Source organism: Melanostigma gelatinosum (assembly GCF_949748355.1).
Source record: "Melanostigma gelatinosum genome assembly, chromosome: 13".
Taxonomy (NCBI): Eukaryota; Metazoa; Chordata; class Actinopteri; order Perciformes; family Zoarcidae; genus Melanostigma; species Melanostigma gelatinosum.
Genome location: NC_136646.1, coordinates 12,968,068 through 12,980,817, shown reverse-complemented (window position 1 = coordinate 12,980,817; position 12,750 = coordinate 12,968,068). Strand labels below are relative to the sequence as shown.

The 12,750-nt window shown below is 42.7% G+C and overlaps 3 protein-coding genes across 3 annotated transcripts; 2 read left to right on the top strand and 1 right to left on the bottom strand.

Moving 5' to 3' along the window:
• Nucleotides 1-431: 431 nt before the first annotated feature.
• On the bottom strand, nt 432-3,921 carry phb (prohibitin). The gene is made up of 7 exons (XM_079281823.1): nt 3,853-3,921; nt 3,215-3,312; nt 2,101-2,262; nt 1,752-1,894; nt 1,524-1,640; nt 1,335-1,430; nt 432-1,195 (listed from the first exon to the last, which is right to left on the bottom strand). The coding sequence occupies exons 2-7, from the start codon at nt 3,297-3,299 to the stop codon at nt 983-985; spliced, it is 816 nt and encodes a 271-aa protein (XP_079137949.1). The 5' UTR covers nt 3,300-3,312; nt 3,853-3,921; the 3' UTR covers nt 432-982.
• Nucleotides 3,922-6,083: 2,162 nt separating this feature from the next.
• On the top strand, nt 6,084-8,045 carry LOC306787388 (RNA-binding protein 43-like; the record flags this gene model as incomplete). Its single annotated transcript, XM_079282507.1, has 4 exons — nt 6,084-6,267; nt 6,631-6,734; nt 6,832-7,934; nt 8,039-8,045. 4 exons carry the CDS (start codon nt 6,084-6,086, stop codon nt 8,043-8,045), a joined length of 1,398 nt encoding a protein of 465 aa, XP_079138633.1.
• Nucleotides 8,046-8,120: 75 nt separating this feature from the next.
• Nucleotides 8,121-10,870, top strand: LOC306787178 (uncharacterized protein). Its single transcript, XM_079282257.1, has 3 exons — nt 8,121-9,615; nt 10,035-10,243; nt 10,343-10,870. Exons 1-3 carry the CDS (start codon nt 8,161-8,163, stop codon nt 10,428-10,430), a joined length of 1,752 nt encoding a protein of 583 aa, XP_079138383.1. The 5' UTR covers nt 8,121-8,160; the 3' UTR covers nt 10,431-10,870.
• The last annotated feature ends 1,880 nt before the right edge of the window (nt 10,871-12,750 follow it).

Sequence of the window (12,750 nt, the reverse complement as noted above, 5' to 3'; positions counted from 1 at the left end):
TAAAATGTTTCTATGGACACTCCCAGGGACGATATCGTTTCCTAAAACATAAATAACATTCACGACAATGCATAGGATAATGGTTTGAAAACGAAATTATCAGTATAAAATATCTAAAATCTTGCTCTAAACCATTAAAATAACCCCATCATTGGTTGCATCCAGGTTTTAATTTATTCCCAAACAGCAGTTGTTTAAAAACTTTCACTATACTGTCAAAGCTACCCAAGGCAGATAAACAATTGTATCCATTTTGAGTCATCACCAGAGAAATTGTTGAGGCAACAATAAACATTGCAACTGACTGCATATGTTCTAAAGTATGTATTTTTTTTAATGGGGATGCAATTATCTCCTGTGGTGATTTTGATTACACTCAACACAGAATGATGTACAATCACCTCTGTGGCCTTGAACAATAAGTATGACCATTGGGAAGTAGAAAGACAATTTTATTAAGCTGAGGCATTTCTGAAATATGGTGCGCACTTTCTCCACACAAACCGAAGACACAGCGACGACTATATGCATATAGCTATGTATACCTCTGGCAAATCAGAACAAAAAGAAGTTAAGTTAATGAATCGTTCCTGCACATAACAGAGTAATTGAATTTATTATTCACGATTTATCATCTCATCATTTAAAGCAATCAAACTGTTTTTCCTTGATGTTAAAAACAATCTGCTGCTTTCCACACATGCAATGCTCTGAAACAATTTAGCAAAGACAAATCTTTAATGAACTGCATCTTTTTCAAAACAAGTACTATAGATTTCCCCCCCCCCCCCTCCTTCCTCACACCTGGGTGGACTTTTTAAATGTATCCATCGCAGACCTCTCACCATTCTGCTATCAGTAGAGCCCAGTCCAGAGTTGGTTCGAGAAAGAGTGAGAGGAATGTGTGTGAAGTTGAGAGTCCCATGGCCCGTTGTAACGGCTGGTGACAGAGAGAGTGGGCTGGACATGAGGGGAGATGTCATCACTGGGGCAACTGGATCAATGTGCCCTGTCCTGATGGCAGGTAAGTGATGTTGCGGGAGCGGGAGAGCTGGAAGGCGATGTCCTCCGCTGCCTCCAGCTTACGTAGCTCCACCAGACCATCACCAGCCTCCATCAGAGAATTGGCGATGAGCAAGGCAGCCTGGGAATCTCCCTCTGCGGAGATGATGGCCGCCTGCTTCTGTTGCTCTGCCTAAAAGGAAAAAGAGATTTTGTGAGCTGGCCTTAATTCACAATAACTGTAATTCAACCATCCACATTTTCCCCATAGAGACTGCATACAAATTTCTGAATGTACTAGTATAGGGACGATCTGCAAGTTAAAAATGTACCTTTTCTACAATGAAGCGGGCCCTCTCCGCCTCCTGCTGGGCCACCTGCTTCATCTCAACAGCCTCTGTGAATTCCTTGCCAAAGGTCAAGTGTGTCTGAAAGAACACAATACAATTATTTCTCCAAGTTAAAGTAAATTTGAGGAGGGAACATGAACAACGTTGCAAAATTTGCCAGCCGCTTCATACCAGTGAAACGTCGTCCAAGATGAGGCCGAAGGTGTTTGCTCTTTCTGTGAGGTCATCACAGACCTGCCGAGAAACAAGCTCTCTCTGGGTGATGAGCTCACAAGCATCAAACCGAGCCTGTGAAACAAAACAAAAAGTCACAGATAGAGGCGTCTGTTTAATTAACAGGCTCATAACGGAAAATATTTTGTTATATTTTATTGGCAAGAACTCTAGACTGATACTCACCACTACAGATTTTAAGACTTCTGTGGTGATGGATGGTAGCACCCTCTCATCATAGTCCTCACCAATACTGGTGAAGATGCGTGGCAGCTGGTTGGTCATCGGCCGGAAGAGGATACGCAATGTGATGTTTACATTCTGCAGATCTGTGGGGGGGGAATTGTTTAAGTGAACTTACTGCACATATTAGCCTGCGAAACATTGTTTCTTAGATTAAAACCCCCTATGTACAATACAAGTTACATTCTTAGGTAATGTTTCCACAATTTGTAGACTGAGTTTAAAGAGACACTGAATTTTATGAGTAAAAGTGAGGACAACATCACAGCAGTTCAGTAGATGATCGATATACCTTTGCTGCCTGTGATGACTGGCACGTTGCGTGGACGGGAACGACAATCAAAGATGATAGGTTTCTGAACCCAGGGAATGAGGAAGTGGGTACCTTCACCAACAACAATATCTTGCACTCCTCTGAACCGGTCAAATATCACAGCCTGGTGCCCTGCATCAACTGTAGAGAGAAGTACAGTTAGTCTCTGTTAAGAGGTTTGTGTACAGGTTTATAGTTCATTGCTCAGTGTGTTCCTAACCTTTGACATAAAGCCATGATTGGCTGAAATAATACAAATTACATCACTGAAGAGCTACACGTTGCTAAAGGACTGTTATTGGGTCCATCAAAGACATATTACCAGAAATACAATCATCATTCTTTTGACAACTTAAATTCAGCAGTAAGAAACACACGGATGATACATAAACGCACAATGTAGAACTGCTGTGAATCATAATACAAAACAGAAACTGTTTTCAAGAAAAACATGCTAGATGAAATAAAAAAATATTAGAATCACTAAATCTGAATTATAAAAAACAAAATAAGCATAGTTGGCTCCATTGCAAACATGACTGGTGAATGGTTGAAATATTTATTTAGCTGCTTTGAATTAGACTTGGGGTATTTCAACTTTTGTATTTTATGTGTTGTCAATTTCTTCATTTGTGTTTTATTTATTTGCAGCATTTTCTTCTTCTTCCAAACGCTGAGGTTCGAGTCGCAAAAAAAAAAAAAGTAGTAAAAGTGTATGCGAGATAAGCACCGTGTATGCATGTAAAAGTGTGTGATAAGAGGCAGGGACTCTGGCCACGATGTGGGAGATTGTTAGGTTTTTGACTCTGAAAATACACATACTGTGTAAAATTGTGTATGTGACAAATAAATGTGCTTTGCTATATTAAATTGCAGCAGTGCTCTTGATCACCATATGAACCATTATGCTGCAGTAAAATGTGATGACAACTAGTTTTACATCTTAAAACGACTAATGACATAATAACCAATCAGTGTGTGAGTTGTAATGGTCTTATTAGAGTTTCACCAGTGAGTTAAAAACTAGATGAACTGGCACAGCTTGAGAACAACCTGTTTTATGTAGTTAGGTGTCCAATTGATAAGCACTCACCATTGAAAAGAGCAGAGTTTACAACACCTCCACCAATGGCGAGGGCCAGCCCCAATTTCCCAATAGACTCGAACAGCTTGGCCATGGTAGCAATCCCACTAGTAGTGGATATAAGACGAGAGGTTAATACAATTAGTACACTTCACCAACGTGACCGTTTGTGACGGTGTTTATAAAGCCACTATAAACCCCTTCCATCCAGTAATAGTTACCCTTGGGCTGAGAGATGCCAAGGCTGTGGCTGTTAGCTAATTTAGCTCACTAGCTAGCATCAACTTGTCGCCTAACGTTAGCTGAGTACTGAGACCATGGATGTAACGTTAGCTTAGACCAAGACAGATGCTAAGCTAAGCCCAATGAAGCGAGCACTATATCTCAAGAGTTCAAGACATGTAAAATATGACTTGTATATCATTTTAAACACACTAAAATTCAAATAAAGCGCGTGTCAGCAAACCTACGCATGTTATCTGTCACTGTTGTAAAGCGGTTGCTCACATGCACGCCTGTGACATAACGTCGATTAAAGAATAAAACGTCAGCATTTCGCTTTGTAATTATCGTTATATATACACACACTTTCCTATACAATTCAGCATTTTCAGTGTGCCAATCACGAACACACCGACTTCACTCACCTCGGTTTTATTCAGATGTCTGTGACCTCCACCGGACACGACGTTTAACACATGAAATATTTGGCCCACAGCGCATGCGCGCAACCTGTAGTAACGTAGCCACTGATTGGACAAAATACAGACTTCTTCTTCTACGGCTTTGTGTAAGTGGTTGGCTTTCAATGTAATGATGAATTACTGCCACCTACTGTTATTTGGAGTCTGGTTGGACCTCAGATGAACGATTGATTGATTGATCTGTAAAATATTGTGGTCTTTGCAGTTTGTGTGTGAAGTAAATAAAAATAAGACGGAATGCAGCTTGCCAAAAATATACAACACTAAGGCATATAGCCTACAACTACAACAACTGCAGTACCAGATAGATACTGTGATTATATTTGTCTTCCTATGAAGTAAACTAGAGAATTGATTCATCTTGTGTCGTTAAATTATTCTATCTGTCAGACTGACCTCAGCCATATTACAGACATTCTGTATTTATAAGGTCAAGATGGGTCGAATCAACTATTCTCAATGGGTTCTTTAGGCATTGTTAGTAGATTTTTAATAAAATACCAATACACAAATGTAATAAATAATGCCCTGCATTCAAAATCCCCACCGAAGTAAAAGTACAAAAGTACTTGAGATATCAAAAGAAAAAGTATGACTGATACATCACCAGACTGTTCATACTGATGCAACAAGCATATTATGTTTGTAGCTGATTGAGGTCGAGCTACTTAGTTTTAACTTCTAAATAGCTCGGTAATTTATTCCAGTGATTCACAAATTAGGAATCGTTCCCCTCAAAGCGGAACAACATAGATCTGAGGGGTCATAAAATGATCAGTAGGGTAAAAAAAGACAGAAAATGCAAAGCTACACAATTCGGTATCCATTTTGGATCTTATTTTTTTTATTATTTTTTGTGAAATTGTAAATCGTAGGAAGGAGGACTGATCCATTCAAGCCGTGGCACCTGTACTCATATAAGCTCACGCACGCACACGCACGCTCTTCACTGTGAAATATGGGCCTATACTTGTTATGTGCAATGAGACGGCACTTGGTCGCCACCTAGCGTGGACACAACAGATCACACATGAGTTTGTAGTTTCACTTTCCTCCGTGGCTTGTAAAGTGTGGCAGTCTTTCAACGACAGCGGGAAACCGCCGTGAAACAGTCGTAAGGTCAGTAAACGTTACAAATCTTAAAGATATCCAAGATGTGTTGTGTCAGATAGTAACAGCATCGGACAACAGGAGATCCGTCGATACTGCGATAGGATGATTTCTGATTTCTCTCCACTTCCTTGACACTCAGCTCTGCGAATGTGGCTTTCCTGCTCGCTTCTACATATATATTTTGACATCCTGTAGCAAAAAAACACTCAATATTTTGCCCATTTGTTGCAGGATGGCTGCAAATTAGACCAAAATAGTTTATAATTCAACATAATATTTTAGTTACTTTGCAATTACACATGTCTATTGTGTGTGTGTATGTGTGTGGTGTGTGTGCGTGTGTGTGTCTGAGTGTGTGTGAAAAGCAACATGTAGTTAATAAAGATAGCCTATGCTGTTTTTTTAAGCAGTTTATTCTGCGTCTAGCAGTTGCCAACATGGCAGCAGCAAACTGTAGGTGGGAATGTGAAAGGGGCGTTAACTTCACCATCTGTCACAATCTGAAATGTATTTTCACTATTTTCTGATTTATATTCACATTGCATTTGAACTAAGAGACGACAACGCGGTTTTTTTTCAATAATACAGATCAAATATCTAATAGTTATGGCATTAACTTGATCAAACATCAGTTGCCAAAACCAGATGTCATCATCTTCGTGTATTCGAGAACCAGCTGTAGAGGGATGTGAGACATCTTAATACATTTGAGATTGATAGTTATTTGCTCACAATTTCAACAAAAGTCTCACTACCGATTTCCCCTGAAATGGACATTTCTGAGTTTTGTTGATGTAGTGCCCTAGTTACCCCAGTAGAGGGTGTTATATTATCAACTATGTCTCCCTTCCTATTTGCAAGGGTGGGGTCTGTGAATGGTTGGCCAACACTTTCACATCAACAGCTTCGTAAAGAGGTGTTGTGTTTCGGCTTTTTTGTCATCATCCTGTTGATGTTCACGCTCACCACTTCTGCAGAATCCTGGTACTTTTGTGTTGCTGTCTTGCAGTCACTCTTATCATGCTTGTTATTCACAGCAGTGATTTGTTTTCTCCCAGCAGATGGCAGAGCCGGGCAGGACCGTGAGGGTGAGCGGTCTGCCCGCTGACATTGAGGACAACAGGCTGAAAGACAAGCTATTTATCCACTTCCTGAGAGCCAGGAATGGAGGAGGGGAAATAACCTCTGTTGCCATTGTCAAGGCAACGCCCGTCTCTGCCCTCATCACCTTCGAGGACAGTGGAGGTCAGTAGGGTCAGCGTGTGTGCATGTCTGTGCATATGAAGTGTAGGGGAGGTGGCATTTTCTGGCTACTTGATTGCATTACAGACACATGGTGGTCTGGAAATACTATTAACTATATCATATTATTTACATTACACCCTTGTCTCACAATACAACAGCAAATGCTTTATTAACTTTCACTTTAAAGACTCCAAAATGTAGTTGCAGTAATGAGTAACTTGTCTCACTATGTCGGCTGTGACCAGTGATTTACAATAAGCTGGAATTTTGACATGCAAGTCAATGGAGTAGCCAATGGTAAAGGAGTTCATCAGGATTCTTTACAGACTGATTGATTTCTGTCTGGTGACCCCTCTGACACAGTGGCACAGAGACTTATTCAACACAGACAGCACACTCTGGAAGTGGATGAAAGGAAGTATAAAGTCATTGCAACTGAGCACCGAGAAAGCCTGGACCCAGACAAGGTACACTTTAGCGGAATATTTGAAAATATGTCAACAAATACTGAATAGACAGTTAAATACATGAGTGTTTGTTGTCTCTTTTCTTCCATCATCGTAGGTCGTCTTAAGATTATCAGCAACTGTCGACCTCAGCCAGCTTCCTGGGGGAATAATGGCACTGACAAACCTTCACGAGAGCCACCCTGATATCCAGATGAACCACGATGCTACTGAGGAATTGTGCACATTGGATGGCGCCTATTCCAAAGTCCAGGCTGCTTTGGCGCAACTATTTGGTCACCCTGAAAGACCACAATCAGCTGAAAACAATCACTCAGGTCAACCTGCCACCAGTGGCTCCAAGTCCGTTCAGACAGCGCTGAAGCCTCATATTCAGGAGTCAGAGGGTCAGAGCAGGAAACCCAATAAGCAAAGAGAACAACGGGAGAAAGTTCACATTGGCAGGCCCTCTGATGAGTACAACTCCAGCTCACATAGAGACCTGACACCTGGTGGTTATGTTTTGGGAGATACTGGCCTGACGGAGGGTGCAGCTCTGCAGCTTCCTGGGCATCCTTCTACATCAGAGGACGACTTCTCAATAATTGTGGATGCAGACATGTTCCAGTATCTCCAGAAACACTGCAGGAAGGAATACCAGCATATCCTTAGTCAGTATGGTGTTGATGTGGTGGATATGACAAATCAGGGGTTGACTACTCTGTTTTTGCAGGTAGCAACAGGAGTGGGGGAGGATGGCAAGGATCAGGAGAGTCTGAAGTTGGCAAGAAAGGCAATAAGTAGGCTTTACGAGGAGAACGAGACCAAGATCCGCCGAGACCAGCTCCCTAAGAGCATCCTGTCCCTCAGGGGGGGGCAGCAAAGGGTGATGGACACCTTAAGTGTCAGATTCCCTAAGCTTCTTCTGAATGAAGATGAGCTAAATATTTACATTATTGGGAGCAGTAGTGATGTGTCTGAGGCTAAGCTGTTGCTTCTCCTGGACCCGAGCAATGTGAGGGGTAAAAAAGAGGATGTATCCAGTCCTCTTAGATATCCTCCAGATGATTCTGGCTCATCAACTCATGCTCATGAGTGGAGAGTCCCCCTCACCTTGTCCTCCACCGCATATTCTCAGGGAGACAGGATAGATCAGCAGCTGAGGTCAGAGGAGGATGAGAGGAGAGCCGAAGGAGCCAAAAAGTATAAACTAGCTGCTCGGTTTAAGGATTCAGGGCTTGCTGCATTTGGCAGTCGACCAACTGACCTCACCTTACGAGGGCTCTCTTCTCCCATTCGACAAACACGCCTCGGGCCAATATTAGGTCATGATGTACTGTCAAAAACAGCAGGGATTTCAGATGAAAGTGTCTCCAGAGCGTTAGCCCAAAACACTGGAGGGGACATCTTGTTCAATAGTAGAGATGCTTTGCCTTCAAATGCTTCGATGCAGAATAAAACCTCCTCGAAGGCTCATTTAATTGATACTCGACCCAAGAGTTTAACATCTCCCATTAGCACAACTAAGTCCAGTTTGTCGGGAAGTACTTTGCTTCCACCTGCTGGATCTGGAGCCACCTTGAAGCGAGCCAATAGTTTCTCAGGAACACCTCTGCAGAAGTCCCAAGTTTTGAGTCCGAAGAGTCAAGACGACTCCGCCAAGTCCGCAGTCAGAGCCAGGGGCAGGTCCTCTAGCTTCAGTAACCAAACAGAGAGGGACAAGCGGGAAGTCTACAATGCAGAGATTACAGTTTCCCGTAGGATGTGGAAGCACATAAAAGAAGCCTACAGCTCCCGAGTGGATGACCTGACTTCTGATGTCCAGATGAAAGAGAGCTGCTTAGAGGGTAGTTATGATCTGACTGTCACCTTAAGAGGGGCAAACTCATCCAAAGTGAGTTTATGTCAGCTAGGTTTACAGAAGCTGGTTGATTCGGTTTGTGTAGACTTCTCTGTGGTCCAGCTTCGCCTGTCAGAGCTGGGTATCACTGACGAAGCAGATGAAACCTTACAGGCTTGTTGTGCTGAGGTGCGTAGCCGGTTCAAGAAAGTTAGCGTAAGGATTACAAAGAAGACCTTATTTCTTCTCGGCCCGCAAGCGTTGTGTTCTCAGGTGGGTTCTTCCCTGCGCGAGGTATTTTCTCGGGATCCGGCCCAAGTATCTGAACGACAGGACCTCTCTGGCCCTTCTGCCTACAAATCGAGTCCATCCACATTTTTGCAAATGAACGAGGACCGAAGCACGAGTCTGCACTGTTACAGTAATCCTCAGGTGACGCTGGAGAGACAAACAAGCAAAGCCGATGGGACCGATAGCAGTCAGGAAAGGAGAACAAACCAGAGAAGTGACTTCCGTGAGACAGAGCTTGTGAATGGATCTATTAATCAACTGCTGGTGAGGAAAGACCCTGTCATCAAAGAGAAAGTGAAAATTGTAGAAACACTGGAGATGGATGGGCAGAAGAGTGAGTCATTTGCCAGCCACACTACACCAGGAATTGATAGTGCGAGACATGTGAATGATGTCACGTCAACAACAACCCCGACTGATAAAGACGTGGCCCTTCATAAGAAAGAGAGAACTATACAGTCTACCCACAAGGACAGTACGCAGCAAAGACAAACAGAGATCCAGGACACACCAGAGGAGTCCAGATCAGGTCCGGGGTGCATCTGTGTGTGTGGTGAGATGCTGACGATGAAAACAAAGTGTGGAGCTAGCATGTGCTCAAAGTGCCTGGACACAATACACGTCCAATGCAGAGTTTGTCATGAGACAGAGGCGACGACACGGGGCATCAAGGGCAAAATGACCTTCTCTAAACTAAGCATCGCTCTACCAGGTCACACAAAGGACCTTGCGATCAAGATCACTTACTGCATTCCGGATGGTATCCAAGGGGTGAGGGGCTTATTCTACACACATTCTCACTGATAACTGTTGTATATGATATGTACTGGAAGGCATATTCATCTTCATTTGGGAAGGGACAACACATTATATTGTTGTTTCAATATGTTTTTTAAACGTTTTAACAGGAAATAGTATGAGTCTGTTTAAGGCCTATAATATAGAGAGGTTAGGTGTATGTTGCAGATGCACTATTTTGTGTTTTAGTTGATTCTTATATGATGTCAACAAGCATTTAGCTTAACTATTATGATTTATTGAGTACTGGGAAATACACTGACATTGTGTATGAATGGTGTGTGCTAAGGTATCACATATAGCTTTACTATCAACACTTTGCTTTTAGCTCATGCAGGATGAGATCTAAAGATTGTGTTTACGACAGTGGTCTTCACTCTCTGTCTCACCAGGAGGATCACCCTTCTCCAGGAGAACCATTCCAAGGAGGGGTGTTTGAAGCCTATTTTCCCGACAGCGAGAAGGTCAGAAAGCTGATGCCAAGGCTGGAAGAAGCATTCAGACAGGGACTCGCCTTCACAGTGACGGGCAAAGACACAGGGGCCAGGGTCTCCTGGGACTGTATCCCACACAAGACCACCCTATCTGGAGGCAAATCAGGGTGAGTGAGGCCAGTGTGAATGTCTAACAGAGCTGTAGAGTTAAAGGTCACATTAGTCCATGTTTCTGAGCTGAACAGTCTGCTTTTTGTCTCTCTCAGGAACGGTTACCCAGATTCCACTTACTTGGCTCGCTTGTCTGAAGTCTTGACCTCCAAGGGGATTGGAGAGCCACCAGCTGAGTCTTAAACATGAAATCAATCGAAGGAGGACTTCTTCAAGCAGTTTTATAATTTAAAAAAATGTGATTGGAGCCATTTGCTCTGTATTTTTATGGTGATGAGTATCAGCTTTTATTATGTTGTTTTTCAGCCCTCGTTGCAGTTATTTTGGATTTTCAATGTCATAACCTGCCTCACCATTGCTTTCTTCAAGATTGAAGTTTACATTTTTCAATGTGACCAACCGCTGTTTTCTTAATCATTTCACATAGCATTCCCGAACATGTTCTTACTGTTTCGGCATTATTTTGTAAAAAAAAAATGCATGGTACTGTGTATATATATATATACATTTTTTTACCGCGCTGTGTAGTTTTATCGATCCTGTAATTTAGGAAGGAATAGCAATAAAGATATTTGTAGAATATTGGAGAGTAAAATTATATTTGTAAAGATTTTCCAGAATGGGCACCGAAATAAAAGAGCACATCTCCTGACGTTTTGTTATGCTTTTTTTTTTTATTAGTCCTGGAAAACATGTAAGGCATATGGTAACATTACACACTGAAGCGTTACAAGCTCTAGAGGCCATGTGGACAACATGGCACCACACAGTAAACCCAGAGTCAAGCACAGAAGCAGCATCAATTCAAAGGGTTTAAAAAACAAAGTGGAGACGAGAAGAGTGCTTGCAACCAGGAAAAAAAACCCACCAACACAAGGAAGGACAGAGAGAGGAGAACTAGCTCGGAAATCAACCTGTTGGGTGTACCTTGTAGAAAACTAGCAGTGGTGACTGAATGCTAACAGGTGTGTGTAGTGGGACCGATGTGAAGTGAGATTCTGAAACTTTCCCAGAGATAGGTTAAGGTGTATCATGAATGAACCAGCTGGCCATGAAAGTGCCCATTCTGAGGGTGAGGACAGGAAGTCAGGGGGGGGGGGGGGGGGGCAGTGGATTGGCTTCAGTTGGCAACTTGATACGACTGGAAGGGCATTCTCCTCCCTCCCACCACTGACTACTGAACTATCAGGGAAAGAGACGGTGTGATCTGTACATAGACACATGCCTTATCTAAAGGTCGACTAAACATGCATCCTAGTACTGTACACGACAAGCCCCGCCAGGTTGTACTTCCGTTGCTTCTCTGCAATGTTGCTGTGATGTAAAAACGGCTGCTAAGGAAACAATAGCTGCAGGCAGATGTGGTTGTTTGGGTTCTGTTTGTGGATGAGTGAACACAGCGGCTCTGAAGTTGGACATAACCCACTGGCAGAGCCTCACCATTCGACTGGGAGTACTAAAGCTCACATAGAACATGGATGGTGTGACAGTTTGTGCAGTGAACTCAGAGAAACTGGATGACGTTGTTTGTGTGTTAGTGAATGCAAAATGAAGTAGTTTCTTACGTGAAGAACCCTGCTGTTTGGAATGACCTGAGAAACCATATCAAAACCGAAAGAAATTCACCATGAAGCTGAACGGTGGGTGCCTGTAACGGACTTCAGCGATACAAGCCAGGACAGACTGAAGAGAAGCTGTTGGAAATACGACGCTCATTGTCTTAGCGTGTTTTTCAAACCTAAAACTACGAGTGTTAATTCATAATATCAAATCTAAAACGGCAAAATGTTCAGAAAAGTATCACTTTGTTTATTTTATCTTTGAAACACTTTTTTTTATCCTGTGCATCTCTGAGTTGCTAAGGACTTTTGCATAAGTGTCTGGAATGACGGGGAAACCATTTCAAGATGGCATTACACTGCAGCTTCACCATGGCGGAAGTGCTCTCAGGCATCCGCCACCCGCCCAGCTGATAGAGTCCATCTCAAAGGCATCTTAGCTCAAAACAAAGGGGGAAATGTTGAAAGAAAGACAGAGATTACAATAGGTTTTCCACATGCCGATGAATGCATGCAATCTCAAATTCCAGATGTCAAACTGATGTTATATTTGTTATGATTATGTATGGAGAAAGAAGGGGGCGATCTGGAGAGTCATTTTTGTGCTGCGGATGTTGCACCGGCCACAGGAAAAGAGGAACGTCTCTAATATTCCTTGAGCGAACTGGGATCAGCTGTAAAGCGGCAATGCTGTGTCTGGGGCAGGCAAAAGCTGAGCTATTATCAGCCAATAAGCTGGGGTTTTGTGCAGCTGTGTTGCAGTATTGGCGTCCCTGTACAGCTGTGTGAAAACATCTGCTTCCTCACTTGCTACACAAGCCATTTGGAAACAAACGGAAAGGAATAGAAATCCATAGAGAGGAATACCATGGAGCTTTGGATTTGGAGGAAATTTGCAGATTTCAGTGAATCTCTGTGTTTTGGTGTAGTTTTGAACCTTAAAT

Coding starts and splice junctions, on each gene's coding strand:
- LOC306787178 (XM_079282257.1), top strand. CDS start 8,161: ATGCAGAATAAAACCTCCTCGAAGGCTCATTTAATTGATACTCGACCC. Junction 9,616..10,034: donor TTCCGGATGGTATCCAAGGG/GTGAGGGGCTTA, acceptor CTGTCTCACCAG/GAGGATCACCCTTCTCCAGG. Junction 10,244..10,342: donor CTATCTGGAGGCAAATCAGG/GTGAGTGAGGCC, acceptor TGTCTCTCTCAG/GAACGGTTACCCAGATTCCA.
- phb (XM_079281823.1), bottom strand. CDS start 3,299: ATGGCCAAGCTGTTCGAGTCTATTGGGAAATTGGGGCTGGCCCTCGCC. Junction 1,895..2,100: donor AGTCATCACAGGCAGCAAAG/GTATATCGATCA, acceptor CCCCCCCCACAG/ATCTGCAGAATGTAAACATC. Junction 1,196..1,334: donor CCCGCTTCATTGTAGAAAAG/GTACATTTTTAA, acceptor TTTTCCTTTTAG/GCAGAGCAACAGAAGCAGGC.